Source organism: Lygodium microphyllum, chromosome 1 (assembly GCF_053477565.2).
Source record: "Lygodium microphyllum isolate KBCC chromosome 1, Lygodium_microphyllum_v1.1.10, whole genome shotgun sequence".
In the NCBI taxonomy this organism is placed as follows: domain Eukaryota; kingdom Viridiplantae; phylum Streptophyta; class Polypodiopsida; order Schizaeales; family Lygodiaceae; genus Lygodium; species Lygodium microphyllum.
This window is the reverse complement of record NC_141135.1, coordinates 102,842,032-102,867,498: the sequence shown is the minus strand read 5'-3', so window position 1 is coordinate 102,867,498 and position 25,467 is coordinate 102,842,032. Positions and strand designations below refer to the sequence as shown.

At 39.3% G+C, this 25,467-nt stretch overlaps 1 protein-coding gene across 1 annotated transcript in view; it reads left to right on the top strand.

Moving 5' to 3' along the window:
• The window catches only part of LOC148041472 (uncharacterized), a 36,850-nt gene extending 23,602 nt beyond the window's left edge, over positions 1 to 13,248 (top strand). Inside the window, exons 2-5 of the mRNA XM_087679897.1 lie at positions 10,816 to 10,852; positions 10,944 to 11,180; positions 11,392 to 11,439; positions 11,762 to 13,248. Of these exons, the coding sequence (XP_087536023.1) occupies positions 10,816 to 10,852; positions 10,944 to 11,180; positions 11,392 to 11,439; positions 11,762 to 11,941 (502 nt within the window). The 3' untranslated portion in view covers positions 11,942 to 13,248. The remainder of the gene's footprint in view (positions 1 to 10,815; positions 10,853 to 10,943; positions 11,181 to 11,391; positions 11,440 to 11,761) is intronic.
• Positions 13,249 to 25,467: the final 12,219 nt, after the last annotated feature.

Sequence of the window (25,467 nt, the reverse complement as noted above, 5' to 3'; positions counted from 1 at the left end):
ACATCATATTGACCTCCTAGTCATAGAGCCAAATGGGCTCACCCTCTAGCTTGGGAGCTAGCAACACTTCGGGTCACGATTGCGTCGCAAGGGTTGGCATCCCATACTACTAGTTTATACCATCCCAGTGTACGGATGCGTCAACCAACGGGCCAAGAGTCCAAGAGCGGTGATCACACAATCATAATCCGCACAATAGGACCTTGAGTTCTATAAATGGGATTGGGCTGCCCTAACCTTGAAGCGTCCTTAGTGCATTTGCGCTAAGTCACTTCATACCATTGTAACTAATAATACTAGCGCCCATCTAGATGTATGGGGACATAACAACCATGGCCAATATTGAGCTAATGTAGGGGTTGCTTCTTGAGTTCCACGCTTAGTTACAATATTTTCCTTTTGCCTTTGAGCGTTGGAGTCATCTCATTGATCGTATGTGGCGTGAGATTGTACTTGACGTATAAATATGGACTTCGAGCTTTAGCAGCTTTCCATTAAGGGGATGATCTAAAAGTCATATAGGTGGTTACTCGCCAAGTTAGCCACTGCTGGCTTACCAAAGTCCAATGATGATCAAGTCACGTTGTTTTTGAACAAGCTGCTTGAAAAGTACTTTCATTTCATCCAACACCTTATCTTGTTGCCCCATTTGCTGACCTTCTATGAGTTCAAATGTTAGTTATGCGAGACTGCATGATCAAATCCACATGAAGTCCTCCCCACATTCTTAGTCAGAGGGGTCTTGTTCTTCACAAGGGAAACTCGGAGGTGGCAAGATTTCACAAGATGTGAAGGCAACTCAAAATCAAGAGGTGACACCCCTTTCCTCAGATGGAAACAAAGAAACTAAACCCATATGGCAATGCATTACAAATTGAATAGCTCTTTAAAACAGCCCCAAAACGTGTGAATTACCAAAAGTTTCATTAAATGGGGAGCAGTCCTAGAGAGTTTTTGTGTCCCGCATGCAATCCCTAATTTGGGAGGATCCTTCTGCATCTATAAATAGATAGGCTGCCTACCATTCAGCCCCATCCTGTTTTGAAGATTTTCAACCATTAGCCTTCATCAATGGCTGTCGAGTCCGTGCAACTACTCTCACATCATCATCAGCCTGTCCACAGCTGCTTGGCGACTGCATCCATCTGTTAGTGATACCTTCTCTTGTCCCAAATAGCTTGTGTTGACAGTTTTCAACTGCTGCCCTACTGATCAGCACACTTTATGACATCAGCTAGTTGGCCTTTTGATAATGCAGGCCTGTTTTAATGTTGTCACCTGTTTTCAGCTTGTGTTTTGCAGCTATCCAGGCCGTCCTACGGCATTACACTATTCTCCTGTTGTTGCTTGATTGATTTCAGCCTCGGTTGATTAGTTTCTAGCCCTTCTTTGGTGGCACACTGCTGCATTTACTAGTTTGCAGCCTCTAGCATGCTGCATTTTGGTGACCAGCTTTGTGCTGTTCACTATTCAGCACTCCTACAGCTTTGATTGGTGGTTATAGCACTCGAGATTTGTCTCTGGTGGGCATCATCACTCACCACTTTGCCCTTGACCATGATTGACCGATCTATCTAATGTACATCAAAAGTGCTTTCTGAATGGTTATTTGGAGGAGGAAGTCTATGTGGAGCAGCCTCTTGGCTTTTCTTCTGTTGACTGGACTAACAAGGTTTTTCGCTTGCGAAAAGCTCTTTATGGGCTAACGCAAGCATTGAGGTCTTGATTGAGTTCTTACAGACTCATGGATACTATTTTACCCTTTATAATCCAAATCTATATGTACACACCACTAGCATGGGGGTTAGCTATATTCTGCTATATATTGATAATATATTACTCACTGGCTCAGATTCTGTGGCTATCGTAGAAATTAAGGCACAACTTTGCTCTACATTCCAGATGATAGACTTAGATTTGTTGTTCTATTTCTTGGGGATAGAGATTGTTAGATCCGAGAAACTATCTTTCTATCACAACAAAAGTACGCCCTCTAGGTGTGGTGGAACAATATTGCTTTGATCAGACAAGGCCAGTGGCCATGTCTCTAGATCCCAGTGTCTATTTGCACAATGATACCTCGGGTCAGCCTTTTGATGCTCACATCTATTGTTCTTTGTAGGAATATTACTCTGATTAATTCATATTAGATCAGATTTTGCATACTCAGTTAGTTTGCTTAGTGAGTATTTTAATGCACCTAATTATAGACTAACTTATGGTCATGGTTTATGCTTGTAGATGTAGACCGATTCTGATTGAGCAGGAGATCTTGACACTCTGTGATCCCATAGCGGCTATCTCTACACCTTAGGCATAGTACCCATCTCTTAGGCTAGCCGTAAGTAGGAGACGGTGGCAGCTTTCATGGTTGAGACAGGCTCTCTTTGATGGTACTACAGAGGTCATTTGTCTGAGAAACTTGTTGGCCGCATTATAGTTTTCTTGCGAGTCGCCTACGATTGTTTACTGTGATAACCAAAGTGTCATTGCCCTTGCAGACAATGCTATTATCACCCCTCGGACACAACACGTGGCGGTTCATTACCACTTCACCAGAGAGAGCAAGTTGAGCTAGGTATCATTCGCTTAGAGTTTATGCCGTTAAGTGGCAATTTTGCAAATAAATGATAGTGAGTTAGTCTGCCTTAAAATATGGCACCCTTCCTACAAAAGGTGCTACCTAATGTACCAAGGTGCTATCCAAGGATTAAGTAACTGTGCAGATCAAAAGGTGAGTAACCTGCAGTAAAATGCAGGTCTGTCCACCTGAGAAGTGTGATGCCTAACTTGCACATGTGCCACCTAGTTTGCAAATAAATATACTCAAATAGAAAGTGTGAAGAAAACTGTGGAGTAGTTGCTAGGGTCTGAGGAAACATAGAGTGCATAACCACGACAAAAACACAATGATACAGACACATGCATGTAAAACTTAAATTATAAAAGCAAAACTCAAAACTTACATACGCAAACAAACATAAGTAAAAGGAGAGAGAGAAAGAATACAACTCTGAAGTGAATGAAAACTGTAAATGAATGTAAGAGTGTGCATTGTGCCCAAGGGTAGAGCATTAGTGTTAGAGAGTGACGTCCATTGGAGATAGATCTAGAGTGCTATAACCACTAGTTAGAGATGGGAACCCCTTTTGGGTGTTGATTCATTATTTGCAGAGCTTACATCCTGGTTTTTAGTCATCAAATTGACACTTCCGCCTTTGGTACTCCTTGTCTATAGTGTTGCCTCTTAGTCCTTTATTGACTAGCAAACCAATAGACACCGAATAGGCAGAGAACTTCCCGATTGCAATATCTTTTTTAAAAAACTTGGACTCTCTCGGTAAGATAGCCATCACCTTTGCTATTGCGTTCTATTGCTACATTCTACTGTTGCGTTCTACCATGCATTTTGTTGCCGTGTTTTGCAACCTGGCCCATTTCTTGGCATGTTAGGATTGTGTTTTTCTCGTGATAGTGTGGATGAAGTTACAAATGTCCATAATATACAATAGAAAATAAATAAATGTCTGAAAGTGAAAAATTGTAAACATCATCGCTGTCACTATCAAGAGATGGAAATTGTCCCCACTCAAACTGGAAGGAGAAGCAAGCTGGAAGTGTGCTCTCCTTGTCAATTTGAAAAAGTAGAGAAGGGTGGATCCGCAATAGAATGTAGTGTAGAACCGACAGAGAGGACATGGCATCGAACAAAGGCGCATATCGTCTATCCAAATGCCTACCAAGTCCTACAAAGGCGAATGGAATCATAATGAACATTTTCTTAAAAAATGTGATTTAAGAGATGGTTTGCAGTCGATTAAGTAACTACATTATACGGGAGAATGAGAAGAAATGGTTAGGTTTAACCCATCACAATACAAATAAGCTACCTATCCACTCATGGATGTCGATGACGAGGAAAGGGTGATCAAGTAATGGTAGTGTGGTGTATACATTGCCAATGGAAACAACTTAGAATCCATCTAGTAGTGCTCTGTGTGAAGAAATGCTCTTCAATTGTTTTAATTTTCTAATGAAAAAACTCTGATTGTGTAAGTACTAGTAGCAATAATGATTGAGCAATGTGCCTTAGTGCTTATAAGCACTCATCTCTAGTTTATGTTGCTAGAGATGATAGATGCCGGTCTTGATGAGCTTAATGATGACCTTTTAAGTAAAAGAACCTTTGAAATGAAGTTTCTAGATTAGTAACTGACTCTGGAAGAGATGACCCAGTGATTAAAATCACTGTTAGTGATCAAACATTGAAAATTTTGAAGATTGAAAAAGCTTGAATCTTCTTGGCTATGGTTGCCAGAGACCCACAGTTAGGGTTTGGCAGCCAGTAGAGATGGAATTTCTCCAAACCCTCTTAGAGGGAGATGGCCCACTAGGGGGGCTATGAAAGTCCTTTGGTGGCCCCAATGATTGCGCCCTTGTCAGCACACACAACAGCTTGTGATGTCTTGCCTGCAAATTTGCGCCTATTTCTGAAAAAACGTAATGCTTCCCTCCACGTCACCTTATCCTAGCCTTTGATTTGCCACGCTGAATCGCCTTGAGCTAAGGAGAAGATCTCCAAAAGAAATCAAGAGCTGAAACTGCTTCTATTGCACACACAAACTCCTCCAAGGTCAGGGGATCTAGCTGGCTATGGTAGAAAGGAAGGTAATTAAGATGGCAAGAGTTCTTCTTGTGCACTTAGATGTGTAAAGAGGCTGAGGGAAGTTGAAGGATTAGAGATGGCTCTGATACCATGTTGCAAATCAGAGTTGGAAGCATGAGAGAGTGTGCACAAGAGGGAGAGAGAGAGAGCTCAAGTACAAGAACAAGATCTTGTTTAGTCAGTTGTTCAAGGTACAACTAGTACACTCTCCTCTACGTTTGAGTGTGTACTTTAGGTTGTTTATATAGCCACTGGAGGAGTTAGGGTTAGTGTTTCCCCTGTCCTCCAGTCCATTTACACCTAGTTACCCTTATCCTCTCTAGTGTAAGGAGAGTTCCTATGCTTATCTTTCAATAAAATGCTAGCCGACTAGCTGCAAATAATGCCAAAACACAATAAAAGATGGCAAATAAAATGCCTAATATATCTCTGTGCCCATCTTGTTGTACCACATGTACAGACTCAACCATGAACTGACTAATCTGCTAACACCCACACCCTCATGAGTGGATTGTCAATAGCGGTGCCTCTCAACACACGACTCCTTCTGCAAGAAGTGTTGCATATTTGCAGCCTTCGCATGGACAGATTCTGATCGGTAATAGCTCTTCTGTCCCTATTTAAGGAAGGGTTAATATACAACTTATTTTAGATGGGTAGGATGGTGCTCATACTTCAGAGGTGCTTTATGTGCTAGGCTTGGGTTACCACTTGCTTTCGGTACACAAGATTTGTATCCTCAGTCTCTTGGTTGAGTTTGACGAGACTTCCTTCCGAATTCTTGATTGTGGATCGAGATAGGTGCCTACTTATGCTTATGAGGAGAATGGAGTCTACAAGCTAAGGTCTCCTTTTGCCTTGATCTCTCTTATTCTTACCTCTCAGACACAGTCTCAGCTTTGGCATGCTCTGTTTGGCCACCTAAATTATGATTACCTTCGGAGAGCTTCTAGGAGACAACTTGTTCAAGGTATGCCGAACATTGTGGTGAGCCAAGAGTTGTGTGTATCTTGCATTCGTGGGAAATAACATTGTGATACCATTCCTAGCAAGGTTTCTAGGTTGTCTTTAGTACCCTTGGAGCTTGTATCTACTACTGATCTTTTTGGACCTATGAGGATGGAGTCCCTTAAGGGGAGCTTGTATTTTTGTTGATTGTGGATGATTCTAGCAGGATGACATGGGCTTATTTTTTGCAATTGAAATTGGAGGCATTCTTCCAATTCAAGGTTTGGTTGCTCTTTGAGGAGAACCAATCAGATTGGAAAGTGAAGACATTACAATCAAATAAGAGTGGACAAATTGTTTCTAATGAGCTACTAGGTTTTGTACAAATCGTGGTATCTACCAAGAGTTTGCAAACACAAACACACCTCAAGAGAATGGCATATTGGAACGAAAGAACCAAAGTGTGATTGAGATGGCTTGCACAATGATAGAGCATAGATAGACACCTCACTGTCTTTGGGCCGAGGCTGTGGCTACTTGCAGTCCGCATCCTTAATTGATCCCCCACTTGGGCTGTTGTTGGTATGACACCCCATGAGGCGTATTTTGGGTCTAAGCTTGATGTTTCTTATTTTAGGTTTTTTGGGTGTGACGTCTATGTTCACATTCTAAAGACTGTGATAAATTTGAAGTAGCTTTCCAAAGCTAGGTGTTTGTGGGCTACAACTCGTGGTGGATGTTCAAAAGACTTCAGCAGATGGTGCGCGCTAAGGAGAGATGTGGCCTCATTGGGCACAAGACACTCCATGATTTAGGGATTGAGGGAGTCCTTGAGGAGAGAGAGTTGCAGGATGGTCCGCAATGGTCTTGGAGGAACTAGGCACATACTACCCAGCTTGTTTATACTAACTACTGTTTGATAACCCGTGCCATACAAGATAGGAAGCCCACCTCCGTGAACGAGACTTTGCAATCACAACATTGGAAGAAGGCTATGAGTAGGAGTTGGATGCTATTGAGGGGAATGGCACTTGGGATCTTGTGCCTTGGCACATTCATAGGAAGGTGATTGGTGTAAAATGGATCTTTAAGACCAAATATCACAATCATGGTACTTTAGATAAGCACAAGGCACAACTCATTGCAAAGGGCTTCACATAGCGGCAAGGGGTGGATTTCTGTGACACCTTTGCACCATAGCTCAAATGGCTACCATTAGAGTTGTTCTTGCCTTAGCCAGCCATAGGAGATGGTTGGTTTATCGACTTGATGTGAAGTTTGCCTTCCTAAATGGTGATTTGAAGAAGAAGATCTATGTTGAGCAATGTCCTAGCTTTTCCTCATCAGATGGACAGGTGTACAGGTGGAAAAAGGCCCTTTATGGCCTCAAATGGGCTCCACGTGCTTGAAACGAGAATATAGGCTTGTTCCTCCAAGGGAAGTTGGGGTATCGACGTTTCTCTTTCGATCCCCAATTGTATGTCCACACCTCAGCTGAAAAGCACATGTTGTTCGTGCTTTATGTGGATGATCTTATTTTGACAGGTAACCATGCCCAGAAGGTTGAGGAGACTAAGGCAACATTATATGAGGTGTTCGAGATGATGGATATGGGCCTTCTTCATTTCTTTTTAGGCCATGAGATTTATGAGACTTCATAGGGGGATTTTCATCTCCCAGCAGTGGTATGTGTATGAGCTTTTGGCCACGTTTGAGATGGAGGAATGTAAGGCCATTTCTACTCCTGTGGATCCAAACTGAAAGGCTACAATCGATGCAGATTCTTTGGCAGTGGATGCTACCTGCTAGAGGTAGTTGATTGGGTCCTTGATTTGGCTTCTTCCCACTCGAGTTATTTTGTGATTTCTTGTAGGTTTGTTGGTTGGTTTCATGACTGAACCCAAGATGGTACATTGGCAGGCTGCTATGAGGATTTTGCAGTTCCTGAGAGGGACCCTCGATCTTAGTATTCATTATCAAGCAGGTACTTGAGATTCCTCTTTGGTTCTTACCGGTTGGATGGATAAAATTGGGCCGAAGATATTGACCACTGGAGGATAGTGAGAGGATATTGTTTTACATTGGGTGGAGGTGTTATCCCACGGAGTAGCAAGAAGTAACCCATTGTTACCCTTTCTTCCACAGAATCAGAGTATAGAGCAGCATCTTCTACCACATGTGAGATGGTATGGGAGCTTGGCTATCATGAGCCAGGTCCTATGACACTTCATTGCAACATTGAGAGCTGCATTGCTTTGGCATGGAACCCAATGTTTCATGCTAGGTTGAAGCACATTAAGATTCAATACCATTTCTTTCAGGAGAAGATCTTGGATGAGACCATTGATGTGGTTTATTACAAGATAGAGGATAATCTTGCAAATTTGTTTACAAAGGCGCTTCCTAGCTTCTTCTATGACAACACTCCAAATCCTTGAGTCTTATGCCACGTCCAAGATCTGAGAAGGGGTGTTAGAGATTCTTCATCCCTTGGACTAGCATTTCTCAGGTTATCATTGGTGCCATGAGTTCTCTCAGAGGTACTCTAGGAGGGCATTATTTCATTATTCCTGTCAATTAGTGGGCATTTTCAGCAAACACGGTATACAGATTGTTTGTCAAGCAGGTAATGATGCCACGTGGCAGTTGGGGAACTGATCTCTGATTATTTTATTCCTTTGTGTAACAGTTGGCTCATTTTGGTCAGGTCAGCCTGTTTTTTGCTGACCAACTGCAGTATTTTATCACATTCTTTTCTCCTATTGAGGCCCGGTTGGCAGCCTGCCCCACTTACTTGCTTTCCACTTCATCCATTGTTAGCTTCAACTAAAATACATCAAGGTAAAGTTGCAACACCAAGATGATTTGCCAAATCTCCCTCCTCCATCCATTCCGACCTTGCAAATAGGTGCCTCAGGCCCACTTACTTGGGAGAGTTGATGTATCTCGGCAACGAAATCTTGAAACCAGCCTTCCTTTTCTAGATAGGGTGGTGGAACCTTGAATAACATTGATTATAGCAAGCAGTGAACGCATAAAACTTATAAAAATTTAAAAATTTTGCGCTTTACCACTTTGGGCGACAGCCTTCAAGAAATTGAGATGACTCAACACGGATTGGCCTAAAAAATGTTGGTGCCCCTTGTGGTATTTCTTTTCACCTTAGTTCCAGAATTTAATACAATTGGACATCATACTTCCATGCTTCTTTAATTGAAGTTTCCCAATCCTCAACAAACCAAGCACAATCCTATACACTTTTGAAACCACTTGCTGTTCTGTGCAATAACCCCTCTAAAAATCATTTTGCCCCTTGATTGCACATCCCTAGGAGCCAAATTAAGTTTTCTCCTATTGCATGCAAATCAGCCTATTGTAGACCATCAGATCTCACCAAGTTTGTTGTCCACTAACCAAATTTACATCGGCAACCTTCACAAAACACTGAGCCATGCATGCATGCATCCCAGCGCAGTCATTTGAATCCTAATCCTTGCTGATGGTCCAAAATTGAGGCTCAAATCAGCAATTATCTTCACTAGATTGCACATGCCTCATTCATAGAGGAGAGAGAAACAATAGGAGACAGCAGTCTCTGATTTTCAGCCTTGACTTTGCCCTAAGAACAAGTTCCTGCATCAGTTTCAGCATTAAATGCTGTCACAGCAGCAAATAATGCTCTAGGAGCTGTCGCCTGGCCCAAAATGCTGTCACCAGCCCTCGTTGATGCCTAGAAAAGGTTGCATTGCTGAACACCCTTCAGCCTCTATTACCTGCTGTGTAGTAGGGTTTAGCAGCTGTATGATGCCCCAAATACCTCTGCAGAACAGGTTTCCCTATTGTCTCAGTGCTTTAGCTGCTCAGAGTTTGACCCAAAACTGATCTTGCCACCCTCCAAACTGCCAAAAATGACCTCACACAACCTTGCATGGAATAGTAGATGGCTGCATGTCAAGTGACAAACCTGCCAATGCAAAAGTTCAGCCTCTAAACTGAATTTCCAGCCAGTAATAATTCAGCTAAATGAAAAATTCATGGCCATGCCCAAACTTTGGCCACTGCCAAGTCTGAATTCTGAATTCCTAATCTCATTGAACCTGAAAGTTAAAAACTTTCTGCAAACCTTAATCACAGACATTAAATGATTTTATTCCCTAATCCAGATGACACAAAAGGTAGTGCTTGAGGGTTCAAGATCTTTGACTAAGATCTGTCTCTAGGCATTCCACGAGCACTTGTCTCCACAACTTTTGCCAACGTCCCCCACTGCCCAAGGGAGGATTGTCATTGTGATTTGCATTCAACTTAATCTCACACATGCACCAACACTTATGCACAATTTGAGCATCCCAAGAGCATAAGTTAAAACTTCACAGCAGTGTGACTAGCCGACTGACCACAACTGTGAGGTCACTAGGTGTGTATGTGACCTAAAGGTTAAGGGTCTTGTAGTGTGAATGCACCCTAGAGGCTAGGTTGATCAAGGAGTCTTACAAAAAGGACTCGGGGGCTCATGTTTGCTACATGTGTGTGATCATTATACTTGGACTCTAGACCTGAGGTAGCTTCATACAACCACTGTGGTGTGTGGGCTGATGCTTCTCTATTCTACTTCCATGATGTATCATGTCCCTATTTGTATCAAACACATTGAAGTAAAATTTGCAACTCCTATTTGCAAATAGCCTTAGAGCTCAGTTGATATAGGCTTTGGTGCCATGACTTCATATTAGGATTTATAAACTGATTATGCTGGTGCATTTTCATCTAGGTTCAGCTGTGGTGACTTCATGCTTCTTTGGATGTCCTTTTGTGCACATTAAAGATGCCCACCTAGTTAGGGATGGCCTAATGCATACTTGTTCAAGGCCTTGAATGAAATCGAAAGCTATCACACCATCACTGGCTTTAATTGTTACCTGTGTAAGGAGGCCAAAAAATATGCTCTACTCTGCAAATCAGAAGTCTCAAATTAGATAATATTGTTCTCTTTTGTTGGTGGTTATTCTATCCTTCTTTTTCTTTGTTCAGACTCTGGCATAACTTCTATGGTTGAATGGTTTGCCTATGATTTAGTTATAACCAGTAAACTTTGCGTTACTAACAACTCATTTCTGGATGGTTATAGCCTTTTGTCATGATTATTCTTTTACATTTGAGATAGAAGGACTCATGAAGGTGTTGGTATGTTGTTTTTTCAGATATGACTACAGTGGTTATGGACAATCCTCAGGGAAGGTAGGCAATTATCAGTTACTGGGTCAGTGTAAGTCTCTCAAAGTGTTCAACCATCCCGATTCATTGATTATTTTATTTTTGGAAACAACAGCCGAGTGAACTTAACACATATGCTGATATTGATGCTGCATACGAGTGCTTAGAGAATGATTATCGAATTAGTCAGGAGGATATAGTCCTCTATGGGCAGTCGGTTGGAAGTGGCCCAACACTCCATTTAGCATCACGGTTGAATCAGTTAAGGGGTGTTGTTCTTCATAGTCCTATCTTATCAGGACTCAGAGTCCTATACCCTGCAAAGCACACATACTGGTTTGATATATTCAAGGTAAGCTGTTATTATATAGCATCCCATTTTATGCTATCAAACAGTTTGATAATTTTAAGCAATCTTTTATAAAGTTGCAGAATGTTTTCCAAGTGCTGAAACATGGCAGTAGGAATCGTAGCAGGGCAACGTTAGAAGCTTCACTGTGATCATGTTTTTACTCAACGTATTGTTGTGCAATACTGCTCATGAACATCCACCTATTTTGCAGAATATTGATAAGATTGGAGATGTCACATGCCCCGTGCTGGTTATGCATGTGAGTTTTTTCCTGACTACCTGCCTTTCAAGTTTAAATTACTAATCCTTTGCAGCAAAGCATAGTTCGCTTAGTGTTCTTCTCTTTGAGTGTAAAAAGTAGCACACTGGAGGAGCACATGTAATTCATTGACAAAATTTTTGAATGATTGATCTGTTGGTTAGAGTTGCTGTATAGGACAGTACATAATTGAATCTGTTGGCAGTCATATGCATGTATGATTACTCTGTGGAAGACACGGAGTATCTTTGACTTTGAGGATTTTGTATCTGCATTAAAATTCTATGCTGTACTAACTTTTTTATTTTTTCTTGTTTATCAGGGAACTTCAGATGATGTTGTTGACTGTTCTCATGGAAGAGAACTTTGGAATTTGAGCAAGGTAAAATTTGAGCCACTTTGGATAAACGGTGGTGGACACTGCAACTTGGAGCTCTATCCTGATTATCTTCTACATCTCAGAAAGTTCATAACATTTCTGGAGGGGCAAAGCAGCTCGTAATGATGAGGAGTTGGAGGTAAAAAGCTGTTTAGGAATGTGCATGAGTTGAAACAGTTTCAAGGAAGCACAGTAAACAGCTTGTTTGACTAGCAGTAGACTTCAGCAGAGAGATCCTTTCCCTTCATATTATAGGAATTTCATCATATGAACTGCAAGTGCATCTAAGCTGTGTGCGATCTGAAACTTAACATGGCCCGAGTTAAAAGACGTTGTATAACTTTGCTTCAACCAAGACCGCTAGAGAGTCATAAGCTGTCTAGATTAGAAAAGCTTGTAGTCATACTGTGCAAAGTGGTGTAAAGGCTCATCTTCCATCAAAGAAATCAGCTGCTCTGGACTACAGGACCTGACTGACTACTACTACGTAAATCCCTGTTAGTGTGCTTTTAAGTTCTCAATCCTGTTTCTATGTAATAGGATGGTATAGTGCTTGAATGAAAAAAGCCAAGAACATTAAGACCCATCAATATTTGAGGCCCAATGTTTTGTGGAGTGCACATGGTTGAGACCTGATATGCAGGTTTGGCAATCTTCATTGGAAGGGTAATATTTTGTTGTGAATACTGGGTTCAAGCCCTCGGCCTGTCAAAGGAGCCTCTCATTTTCTTCCACGAGTGATTGAAGGTCAGTAAATTGGTGTTGCTAGGGCCTTCAAAAAAGCACCCATAAAGTCGGGCAGTGTACAAGAAATTGAGTGAAGTGGTGGGCTTGAATACCTGACATGTAGAATTTTGATTATAAGCCCCATTCCTCACAAGCAAAGTGTACGCTGTAAGCACTACAGTAATGCTGTTGCCTAGAGTTGGATTCTTCTTTTTGGAAGTTCTTGCAGGGGTTAATGTCTTCAAAAAATTGGTGTGCAGAGGAGTGCCATCTTGAGCTTTATCTCCTTCTTTTGACACATTTCTATTGATATAGTCTCTTCTACCAAATAATGCAAAGCTTGTTTATTAGCTATTGCATCTCAAGGCAATTTCATGATAGCAAACAATCCCAAGAGTGGATTTTAAACAACGGGACAACAAGTTTAGAACCACTTCAATCAATGTTAATCCAAAGTCTATTCTGTTGGACCTCCACAAATGTAGAGAGAAGTGTACAATTGACCATGCAACAAAGTGTGTATACAAGAATGCAAAAGCCAAGGTCCATAGTATGCTAGTTTTTGAAGACTTAGATGATGATAATGATGAGGCAAATGCATTTGTGATTACCATTGAAGATGAGGATGTTAAAGAGGAAGTTGGGCAAAAACAGTTTTATGATCTTGTTGACACTTTTTCTTTTAATTCGGTTAATAGTATTCATTTTGATCCGATATATTCTTAATGAGACACATACTACCACTTATTGTTCCATCTCCATGGATGCTTGGACAGGTTCTAAGAGCTCTAATACACTCCATATGAATGGTAATATTCATGAAAAGGATATGTTTATCCTGATAGACAGTGGTAGTATACGTAGTTTTGTGAATAAGTCAGTTGTAGACAGATTAAATTGTCTTTTCATTGATTTACAGCAAACCAAAAGAGTTCAGGTAGCAAATGGTAAAAAGGAAATCAACACTCACATATGTTCGCAAGTTTTCACAATTGGTTGAAAATTATGAAGCAAAGGCAAACTTAATTAACTTAAAAATGGGACCCATAGATATTGTACTCGGATGTGATTGGCTAATGACATTAGGAAAGATTACTATGGATTTCTCATAATTATATATGGAGTTTGTCTTTGATGATCAACTTATCCATTTATAAGGAATCTCTAGTAAATTTGATCTTTAGCTTATCATCATTCAATAATTCAAGTAGGAGTACAAGAGATGCTCATAGATTTTTGTTTTACACTCGAATAAAGAGGTTAAATATCAATCCAACAATTTAGCAAATCATCCAATTTTGAAAGCTCTTTTTGAGAAATACAAGGATTTATTTAAAGTATTTACTTTATTACTTCTTAAGAGAGCAATGGATCACTCTATCAATTTGGAGCCAAACTCAAAGCCAGTCAATAAGACACTTTACAGATTGTCTAAATGTGAGCGTGAAGTAGCTAAGCAAATCAAGAAGCTTTTAGAGATGGGGTTCATTGGGTCTAGTTATTTGCCTTGTGCATATTCGATTTTGTTAGTGAAGAAGAAAGATGGATTCTTTAGGGTATGTATTGACTATAGGGATCTAAACAAGATCATAGTGAAGAATATGTATTCAATACCTAGAGTTGATGATTTGGTTGATGAGCTCAAGAAGGTTAGATTCTTTATCTTTACCAAGATTGATTTAAGGTCGAGATATCATCAGATTCGTACGCGAGTGTGATGAAGTTAAAACTACCTTAGGATTGATTGTGGGTTGTATCATTTTCTAGTGATGCTATCTAAGCTTACTAATGCTTAATCTATCTTTCAAAGTCTAATGAATAAGATTTTGCATTATCTTTTTTTTCACTTTATCTTAGTTTTATTTGATGATATATTGATTTATAGACAGACTCTACAAGACAATTTATCACATACGAGTTAGGTTTTTTATATATTAAGGCATCATAGACTTTGCTAAGGAGAATAAGTGCACTTTCATACAGACTTTTACTTCTTCTAGTACGTTGGGATTTTTCGGAGGAGTTTATTATACAATGCGATGTCTATGGTCGTAGCATCGGGGTTATTTTGTTATAGGAAATTACATTTTAAAGGCAGAAGCTTACAGATAAGGAAATGGCTATGAATGTCTGACCAAGAGATATTGACTATTTTACATGTGATAAAAAAGTAACACCATTATTTACATGGCAACCAATTTAGACTTGAAAGTGTTCATAAGGTTTTGAAGTATTTTTTCACTCAGTCAAATCTCTTAAGCAATGTGGGTGGGTAGATGCTCTATAGAATTATGATTTTGACATTACTCATACGAGGGGTAATGATGATATAGTGGTTGATTCTCTTTTTCAAATGTGGCCATGTAAAGTTTCAGTTAATGTTGAGCTATATAGTAATTGAATTGAAGAATTACATGAAGCTTATTTTTTGATTTTAAGAAGTTGGGAAGAAAATATATTTCAGTGTGAAAATATTAATAATACCTTATCATACTGACATAGATATTAAAGAGGTGAGACATGTAAATTTTCACATTTTTTAGACATTAATACGTTTATTGTCTCTGACCTCACCTCATTGTTTATAGCTTCTATGGTTTCTCTCTTCTTTCCTAACTTTTTAGTCTTTCTCTCTCATCATTACTCTTTTCTCTCTCTACTCTTTTCTCACACCTCTCAATTCTCTCCTTGACAACCGAGTTTCACAAGGGGTTGTGGTTTGCTTTTGAATAGGCTTTGGCTTGGTTGGTTGTCAAAGATGAAATTCATGAACCTTAATAGGAGTTCTTTGAATATGTGAAGCTAGTTCCCATGTTCATTCACTTGCATCATAGCCCTTCCAATGGAAAATATTAGAAAACTGAAAATTAAAAAATATAGACAAGGAACATAGTTCAAATGAGAGACAACTTTCATTCCAATAACTAACATATGTTGCGAATGATAATGCTATAAAGAAATAAATGGTTCTTCCATATGATGACGACGACGTAGTCTTCAACACCAAAAACATGTAAAGAATACAAAGTGTCAAATTTCGGCCCTTTGGCCATGACGAGAAATCCCTTGAAAATCTTTCATAAATAATCACAAAAGATTACCCTATAACAACAATCATAAAGATGCCTTGAACTAATCGAACTATTTGTCAAGTTTGAAACATACCATATATTCTACAAGACAAAAGAAGAACCATTTGGTAATGTCAAGTATACATTCCTAATGCCAACAATGCTATACACATAGTTATTTCCAAAAGAAAAGTGTCCTCACTTTCTAACATCATAGGTAGTAAACAACTCTCTATGCAAAGTGACATGAAAGGATGCTTTATGCATAGTTATTTCCAAAAGAAATGTGTCCTCACTTTTCTAGCATCGTAGGTAGTAAACGACTCTCTCTGCAAAGTGACATGAAAGGATGCTTTAGAATCCAAAAGCTAGTTTTGAGACATGCCATTATCCATGGTAACCAAAAACGCATCACCCAAGGAGGATGCATATAAAACATCACCATCACCATTATTGTATGCATTTATCTTCTCTATCTTTACTTTGATTCCTTTTTCCCATTATCATTTGCCTTTTTTTCCTTTTGCTTGTCATTCCACTTGTAGCAATATTTTTTCATATATTCCTTGTTACAAAAGAAGCATTCTACGTCTTTTTTGTTGTGTGACTTACTCCTTGACTTGTCTCTCTTCAGGAGTTTCTTATGGCATTTGACCTTTCTCTCACCATAAGTGAATTTGAGCTCACCCTTTGATCTTGCATTTTTCTTTTTGTTTATCTTCTTAGTGAGAAAGCTACTCTTAACATTAGTACTCATAAGACCACCTGTATGCAAGTATGGTGTTACTAATGGTGGTCTTGAAAGTATTCCAACTCTTAAGCAAGGTAACTAATAAGAACACAGGCTTTGTTAAATCATAAAAGATAATATATTGAGATGGTAGTTGAAAATAACATTGAATTCATTGAGGTGATTAGACACTGAGGTTCCTTCCTCCATGCAAAGATTAACGACTTTTCTCAATCCAATAAACTTGTGAGGTTGCACTTTCTTTTTCATACAAGTCACCTAGCTTTTTTCCTACACCATGTGCACCTTCTATGTTCTTTAAATTAATATGCACAAACTTTGAGAGTGTCAACATAATACTAGAGCATACCAAATCATCCAATTCCTCCCATACATTTGGATTCATATTCTCATGCTTAATGCTATTATATTTGATTGGCTTTAGCTATTTCTTATGGATCAATACATTTTATATTTGCCCTTTCCAATATGAAAAGTTTGCTCGATCTAACTTTTTACCATTGAAAAATGTATTCTTTGAACTTGATGAATAAGCTATAGTGGCAAACGTATGTTTGCTTTATAAAAAATAGTAAGAGAAACCTAGCAACAAACTACACCAACAAATTGCAAATGGAGTGGCCCCCAAAGCCAAGCAATAGCTATCAAAATATCAAATAGGCATGAAATTGATATAGAAATGATAGTTGAGCACTTTCAAAGGCATGCAATTTTTCGACAAGCTTTTCTAAGTATTCTAGCTATCTTTTGAGCATAAAATAATAAAAAATCAAGTATATACGAAATACCTTCATACATCAATTTTAGCTTGAATAATCTCTACAAAATGAGCATAAACCAATGTAGGAAATCTTTCATGATAAATCCATCAAAATCTATGTGCAATCCAAAGCTAAAGAGTAATATGAGAGCCTTCGAGTATGAGCAAACTACAACCTATTAAGGTTTAAACCTTACAAAAAGGTTTAAAAGAGAAGTGGGTTGTTTTGGAACTAATGACAAACGAAAGGTATTAAAAAATTATCTCAATCTTCAAATAAGTCCTATTCTAAGAAGGTATTAGACAATTATAGGCAATTGTGTTTTGAGACTCCACAAGCTTCCTAGATCAAGTTATAGATCACATAAAAATCAATCTCTTCTCTTCTTTGTTTCCAATAGATATACACAAACCTCATGCTTGGGTTCATAAGCAAATCCCATGCTCAAGCCCCTTGCTTAAGCCCTATGATTTTGACAAGTAAGCCCTCCACTTTCACAATACAAGCTACCCCCTTGTTTAAGCATACCATGTGCTTGCATACATCAAAACCATATATTAAGACCTCTTCCCAAGCATCCAAAGCCAAGCTATTTTGGTTCAATCCTAGCCAACTAATGGAGATTCAAATCAATGCTAGAATTGAGCCTCAATAGCTCGATGATGCAAATTTAGATCCAGACATAATGAGAATAGTATATCTATCAATGTGTGGGCAATAGGTATCCGTATCAAAGAAGAAGCTCAAATTCTCAAACTTCATGATAAATCTTCACTCATCACACTTCTCACTCGAAGCACAAGCTCCCACAAACACCAAATGCTACTCTAATGCCAATTAAGAGGAAAGCAGTGGTGGGATGTGAGATAAAAGCGAGAGAGAGAGAGAGAGAGAGAGAGAGATGGGGTGAAAGAGAAAGAGAGAGACAAACACAAGAGTTATGTGGGTACAACATGAATGATATCCTTATTCTTTGTTATCTTCACTTTTATATGACGATACAATGTGTACACATACAAGGGTTGCATATCTAGCTATAGGCTATTGCCGATTGGCCTTTACTCCAACATGCCCCTCTCCCTGGAAACTATACAAGAATGGGTGGGGGCACTCCCAAAACTTACCTCATACCAGATTCCTCTACTTCTCACAACTCGTTTCCAAGCTCCTCTTTCCCATCTCCTCAACCCACTCTCTTTGAGAAGCCCTAGTGCTCACATAACATGGGAATCGTGGCCCCAAACAGACATGCTCCAACTACCGGGTGTACTATTGCAACATGAGTGCAACATCTCTTGCTTCAACCCAACCTCTCGCACGTAGTGTGTCTTCCATGCTACCCCAACCTATGGTAGAGAGTGTGACTCCTTCACCCATGTTACCTCTTTCACTCATTGATACAAAGGTGTACCACGGCCAATCTCAAGACTCTCAAACTGCTCTAACCATAAGGAATTTCCTTCTCATAATAAAGTAAACATTTAGGACTAGAGTCCTCTTTGAAATTCATGTTATTCTTACATTGCTTTTTGGAAGTTGGTCACTACTTACTAATATTAATGAATCAAGGAGTGAAATGTACCCAACCCATATTTCTCTTAGCGAGGGTAGTTCGATAGTCATCTAAGGACCAATCCTAGTTATCACCATCTAGGCTAACTTTAAGCAAGTAGATTTAAGTGACTAGGTGTTTCCTAGGTCTACCTTTCATGTGAAGTTTCGTGTCTCATCCCACAAGGATCGACCTATAGTTTCCTAAAGACATAACTATAGTCTCTAAGAGCAATCTAATATAAAGCTTAAAACGAGTGTATTTCATGAATCATCAAAGATCAAGGTAGGTAAGCACCATACTTGGTTCAATAAGAGTGAGAAACGAGGGAAAGTTGAGCATCAATCCCTTTGCCCATAAGGCATAGTCTCACACTAGCCTCCTAAAACGATACTTACCAGCTCTAAGACTACTCTTAGGAAGGTTATACTTTTCAGTATTTACTCTAAAATTGGGAAAATCCACGTGGCTAACCAAGTCCATCGATCGTAGGACAAATCCATCGAAAACATCCACCTATTTTCAATGATGTCAAGGCGTATCTTAGTGTTTTAAGCATATATACTACCATACTGTGATCACATATACAAACAGCTTCATTAATTAGTGTTTGCATAGGGTTCATTGTAATGCCCTTAAGATACTTGTACTAAGAAATTTGTTTGAAAACAAAGCTATTTTTTAATTTTATTCTCATGTATACAATCGCTTCAAAAGTAAACCAATCCAAAACAGGGTTACCACCCTTGCCCTGTTCATCATCATGGGCCTTCTAATGCTCAATCACATTGGGCTCGTATAGGTTTTCAACCCTATTTTAGATCCAAATCCCATTTTACAACTCAAACTAAAGCCTTGCTAGTTCTCACCCACCACAAGTGTGCACCTTTCTATATGAAAGACCAAATGCACCTAATCAATGGTCGACCTTTTTAGGTAGTGCACAAATACTTTGGGTGAAGAATAACCGAGGTGGCCCTAGGGATGCCATCACATCTCATTCCCATCCAAGTGTTGCTAAAGCCACAGACTTGATTAGTATAATTCCTTTCATACTTTTAAGCAACCACACTCAGTTTCTAATTTTCCTATCAATCATTCCTTTCAAAATAGTTTTCCAGTAAATAAAAGTCAATGTATAGAAATTGCCCTATGATTTCTCAATCAAATAAAGTTCATCTTTGTGCATTTGCATGTATTTTACTTTATATGCTTGTGAATACATATTATTTTCTATATTTTCATTTACAAAAGTAAACCAAGTATTTCAATTCATATAAATGGACTCACAAAATAATGACAAACTAATGTAAATTTCCTTGCAAAAAGAATATCAATTCATAGAAATTTGAGTATTTATCCTAATTTTTGCCAAGTAACTAAATTTTATAAAAACAAAAATGGCCTTATCTATGGCAATTCACTTTTTATGGAGTTTAATTTTTAATTTATAAGAAGAAATTAAATTTATAATTCAATCATGAATGGAAGGGGGGGGGGGGGGGGGGGGGGGGGATCGATCGATCGACGGGCGAGAGAGAGAGAGAGAGAGAGAGAGAGAGAGAGAGAGAGAGAATTTTGAAATTTATATATATTATTTTTAGTTTTAATTAATACATTTTAATTTTTAAGATAATTTATTTTTTATATGTGTAATATATATATATATATATATATATATATATATATATATATATATATATATATATATATATGACTTTATTTTTAACAATAATCTAATTTGAAAATAAAATATTCTACCTCAAATATTCAGCATCACGGCTACTCGAGCGTCTCACTATATTGATATTGCAAGGAGAAATTGTGGATGAGAAGGATGAGAAAAGAAAGAATTTCTAGGTAGGGAATTAATTGCCACTAGCTCCTTACAGAATTTCCTTGCCTCTAACTTGTAATTTTCACTCCCTCTCACACTCAAGTGTTTACTCGTTGTCATCATGTGTTTCAAAATGGGAAGAGGAACCCTCCTTTAAATTCTTGGGTGTTAAAAAGGGGGGATGTCGGGGGGGGGGGGGGGAAGTGATGCACTTGCACTCAATCACTTAACACAGCACAAAAAGGTAACATGATGTGTGAGAGCAAGGTATACTCTTGTATTGTTCAATAAAAAAAATGGTACAACATAGGCACATCCTAGGACTACACCCTCGTGACGTCGCATATGTGAGGGTTTACTACTAGGTATAGGGAATCACACATAGAGTGGAAACCAAGCAATGCTCAGAGCCACTATTACTCTCTATATAGGTGTTTTTGGTAGCAACACCATGGTATAGCTACAACTAATCTTGTGCATTTCTTGGTCATGTTCCAAATCCTCTTTCACTAACTCAAGGAAGTTGCTAGTAACCATGTTGATGGCTTTTAAATCTGCCTTACAACTTAGAGCATCTACTATTTTGTTGGTAGAGCCTAGCTTGTGTTTAATCTCCAAGTCGAACTCGGCTAGAAAGTCAAGCCATCGGGCTTATTTGGCAAACAACTTTGGCTGGGCTAGAAGTATTTGAGTGATATGTTGTCTAAGAAGACCATTGTGTGTTTATCTTGAACGTAATGCTTCCATTTTCTAAGGCAATAAATCACTGCTAGCATCTTCTTCTCGTACTCTTTGTAGCGGGAGCTCACACTCATCCGCCAAGACGCATGGACCACTTATTGCTTCAAGTGTTTCAAGCAAGCACAAATGGCTATCTCTCACCTAGCCGACGCACCTGTGATCATATGGGGGTGTAATGAGCTTACCTTGATACGCGAGTGGGTAGCCTTCTCCCACAAGCAAACCTGTAGCTCCACAATTCATAATGCGAGCGCAAGAAACCTCAAGTTGCTACCTCCAGGCCCCATCCTCCATAACCGTGCACGAGACAAGAGAAGAGAAGAAGAAGAAGAAGAAGAGAGGAGATGATGGAGAGCTTCTTCTCCAAGATCCTTTGCCCTCACACACTCACTCCCTCACACTCTCACACTCCCTCTCTCAAGCACACACAAGCAAGCAAGGAGAGAAGAAGAGAAGAAGAAGAAACCACTTTTTCCACACACCAAAAAATGAGCTTCTCATTCACTTTTTGAGTTTATATACAAACCCTAAATCCCTTGGGCACCCATCCCCTTTTTTACATGGCTGGACATCTTACCAAGGTCCTCTTTCCCTATTCCTTTCTAGTTGCCGTATCCCTTCACCTATGTCCGTTTTGACTTTACAACTTGCACAGGAAGGAGCTTCGTACTCTTATAAAATGAATTACATTGCGTCCTATGCTTTCCTTACTGGAGCCTTCGAAGTACCTTGCTAGAATATTTGGTGCTTTCATGTATTCTTTATGAGCACCTTGCTAGAATATTCGGTACTCTCCATTCTTCTAGAGCACCTTACTAGAATATTCGGTGCTCTCCTTCGTTCCTTCTAAGCACCTTGCTAGAATCTTTGGTGCTCTCCTAGGTTTCTTCTAAGCACCTTGCTAGAATCTTGGTGCTCTTCCATATTTTTTCTGAGCTTGTCTTCTCCTCCACTTTTCTCGCCTACGCAGAATAAACTTCTCTATTCACTTTTTGACTTGGGCTTCCTTAGTCTTTCTCTACTTCTTTTTTATTGCATGGTTTGTGTCTGTAACATTACCCCCTCCTAGACGAGTGCTAGTCCCATGGCACTTGTGGGTTTGAGCTGATGAGGATTTGATGATTTGAAAGGCGGTCGTGTGAGTTGATGATGATGGGGCCTCTGAAGTTGGTAGCTTGCATTGTTTGTAGTTACCTGTAAAGAAGAGAAGGTGCACTCCCTGGGGGTGTGTCTACCTTACCATGTGGTGCATTGTGCTTGTGCTAGTGTAACTAGGAGTTGGGTCGAAAATCCTGGGTGTTGTCCCACACTTGAGGACCCAATTCTTGCCTAAGGGGGTGCGATAAGTATGGCTTAAGGAGATAGGTCTAACCATAGGCAAGCGTGACCTCCCTAAGTATGTTGTGCCCTTGATGTGCCCTAAGTATGATGTGGGGAATCAAAATGGGCTAGGGGATTAGGGATAGAGCCGAAGCCACCGGAGCTCCTAACTTGAGGACCCCTAGATGCAGTGACTGTGGCCTACATGTAGTCAGATGATTTGGTTGCTTTTTCTTATGATTTTCTTCTAGTGATCACTTATTCTTTCTCTTTTCTTTGTCTTTTTTCTTCTTTTCTTTTCTTTCTTTTTTTGAATAGACGAAAATCTAGTCTTTGTCATCAGAGTCATAAGAGGGAGGAGTTAGGGGCTTAAGAGATTTGTTAAGGAATCTCCAACTTTGCATGTATCCTTTGAGGTTCATTCGTGCCTGGAGAGGACTAATGGAAATAATTGGATTATTACTGCAAGTGAAGTGGCTATCATTCATATCTTTTAAGAGAGCTAATCAAAAAGAGGGGAGGAGGGTAGCTCACATCATTAACCTAGTCATAGTGCAGCTATCTATGCCATTTGGATCAAAAAAGAGTGGCAGTAGGGCGGTACTCTTGTGATGTAGGCTCTTGCTTTAATAGTACCCTAAGTAATCTAAGATAATTACATGTAATTAGGAAGGTTGGGTCTGGGCATGAAGTGAATTCGTTGAGGAAGTGGGCTATGAAGTCGTAGCGTGAAGGTGAGGGCTTGCTCAGGCTTTTGGTGGCATTGACATTGTATATTCTGGGGAAGTCATATCTGTTAGAATATCAAGCTCCTATTACTCTTCAGTGAGTCTATCTTTATGTGTGTGACCGACATTAGATGGATACAGTTATACACGTGTGTGACATTCAATTTGTCGGTGTAGTCAGTGACTTAACCACAGTTAGTCTTGGTTAGTCATACCTATGTGTGTAAGTCTCTTTCAATTAGTATGATGGAAGAATAATGGAAGAACAACAACAATGAGCTGTGGCTCATCTTCTGCTCTACTCTGTCTCTCTCCCTCTCTTCCAACATGCTATTAGAGCTTGAAGGCCTGAAGCCTGAAGGCTTGACAGTGGCTATTTGACATCAAGACATCAGATCTAAAGAAAACGTCATCAAAGGAGATTGTTCATGCAGTCCATTTTTTTGCAAAAGCTATATCTTGCTACAGAAATGATTTTTGGAGAAACGGCCCACAGTTCTTGACTGTTTTGATGTGGTCTACAACTTTGTAGAAGAAATTTTTTTCAAATTTCTCACAGATTTTTAGATATTCATCACAGACCTGTGCAGACTGGCTGTTTACTGCAGTAAACAGTAGGTGATTCCAGTGCACTGGTGGCTTTCATCCTAACAATGTATATACCCTTATTATCATGCATTTGAGCATAATATTGAAGTGTTAAATGCTCAGTTTTGGAGCTTATTTGCAGGCTGGAAATAGTGAACTGGTTGCTGTCCTGAATTTGGAAACAATATACCTACAAGGTTGAAGTATCTGTTATGCTTATTTGCTAGTGACAAATGCTTGGATCATACCACTTGAGTGGTAGATGCTTTTTGGGATATTGTGAGTGCTGAAAGTCTAAGTTTGGACCAATTTGTTGCTGTTTATACCAAGGTATTAACTGGCTATTGTCTGCAGGAAGGATACATATCATCTTCGCTTGACATACATGCAATATATTATGACCAGTTGGACATGTATCAACTTCTATATAAAGTGGCAACTGAATGAGATATTTTGGGGCTGTTTTGAGGTCTGAATACTCGTGTTTTAACAGAGAAAATACTACTAGTTATAGCAGTGGGCTAGTTGTATTTAGTATTGCTACTTACATACAGTACAAACATTGATACTTGTATGAACATAGTTTGTTGCTGGGATGTTTTGCTACTACTACCATAGAATGTTTTGAACTGATTTGAGCTTGGTTTATGCTCAGTTGACTGTGTTTTTTCATTGTTGGAATATGGTTTACAACAAGAAAGTTGTGAGGAAAATTGTCCTGAATTGCAGGAAACTGTCATGAATGGTAGAAAACTGGTCCTGAAGTGTAGGAAAAGGAGTCAGATACTTACAAGTTGTACACATCATTGAATACCTAAGCGGCAACTATGGCAGATGCTTAAGGCATTGACAATATCACTCAAATTGTGGGAGAAAAGCTGGACAACAAAAATTTTGCTTTATGGAAGTTCTGTATGAAGAATTTTCAGTTGGCAAAGGTTATTGGGACTTATGTACAGGTGATGAGGCTAAACCTGAAATGCATGAAAGGAATCCGACAAATGATCAGAAAAGGGCTCATAAGCTATGGACTGAGAGAGCATGCAAGGTGTTACATTGGTTTTTCTTATGTATATCAAATGATATGGTTATACATATTACTAGATGTAGTTCTTTAAAGGATGCATGGGACATACTTATGAAGAATTATGAAAATGTAACACATGCAAGAAAGATTCAGCTAAAGCAATAGTTCAATAACATGTCTAGGAATGGCAGAAGCATTCAGGCCTACACTACAGAGATCAAGAACATAGCGGATCAGCTTACCACCATTGGATCTTCAGTGTCTGAGGATGATATGATTGCAGTGACAGTGAATGGACTTGGCAAAGAGTATAAAGAATTTGATACGTCTATTTCTGTGAGAGCTAAATCCCTTGATTGGGATGAGCTAATTGCTTTGCTATTGCATGAGGAAGTTAAGCTTGGGCTAAATACTGGTTCTAGTACATCTCAAAGCAGAGACATTGTTCTTTACTCTAGCCAGCATGGCAGAGGCGGTAGAGACCGTGGCTCTTTTCGAGGTCAAGGAGACACTCGAAACACTTATGGATAGCATCAGCAGAATGCCT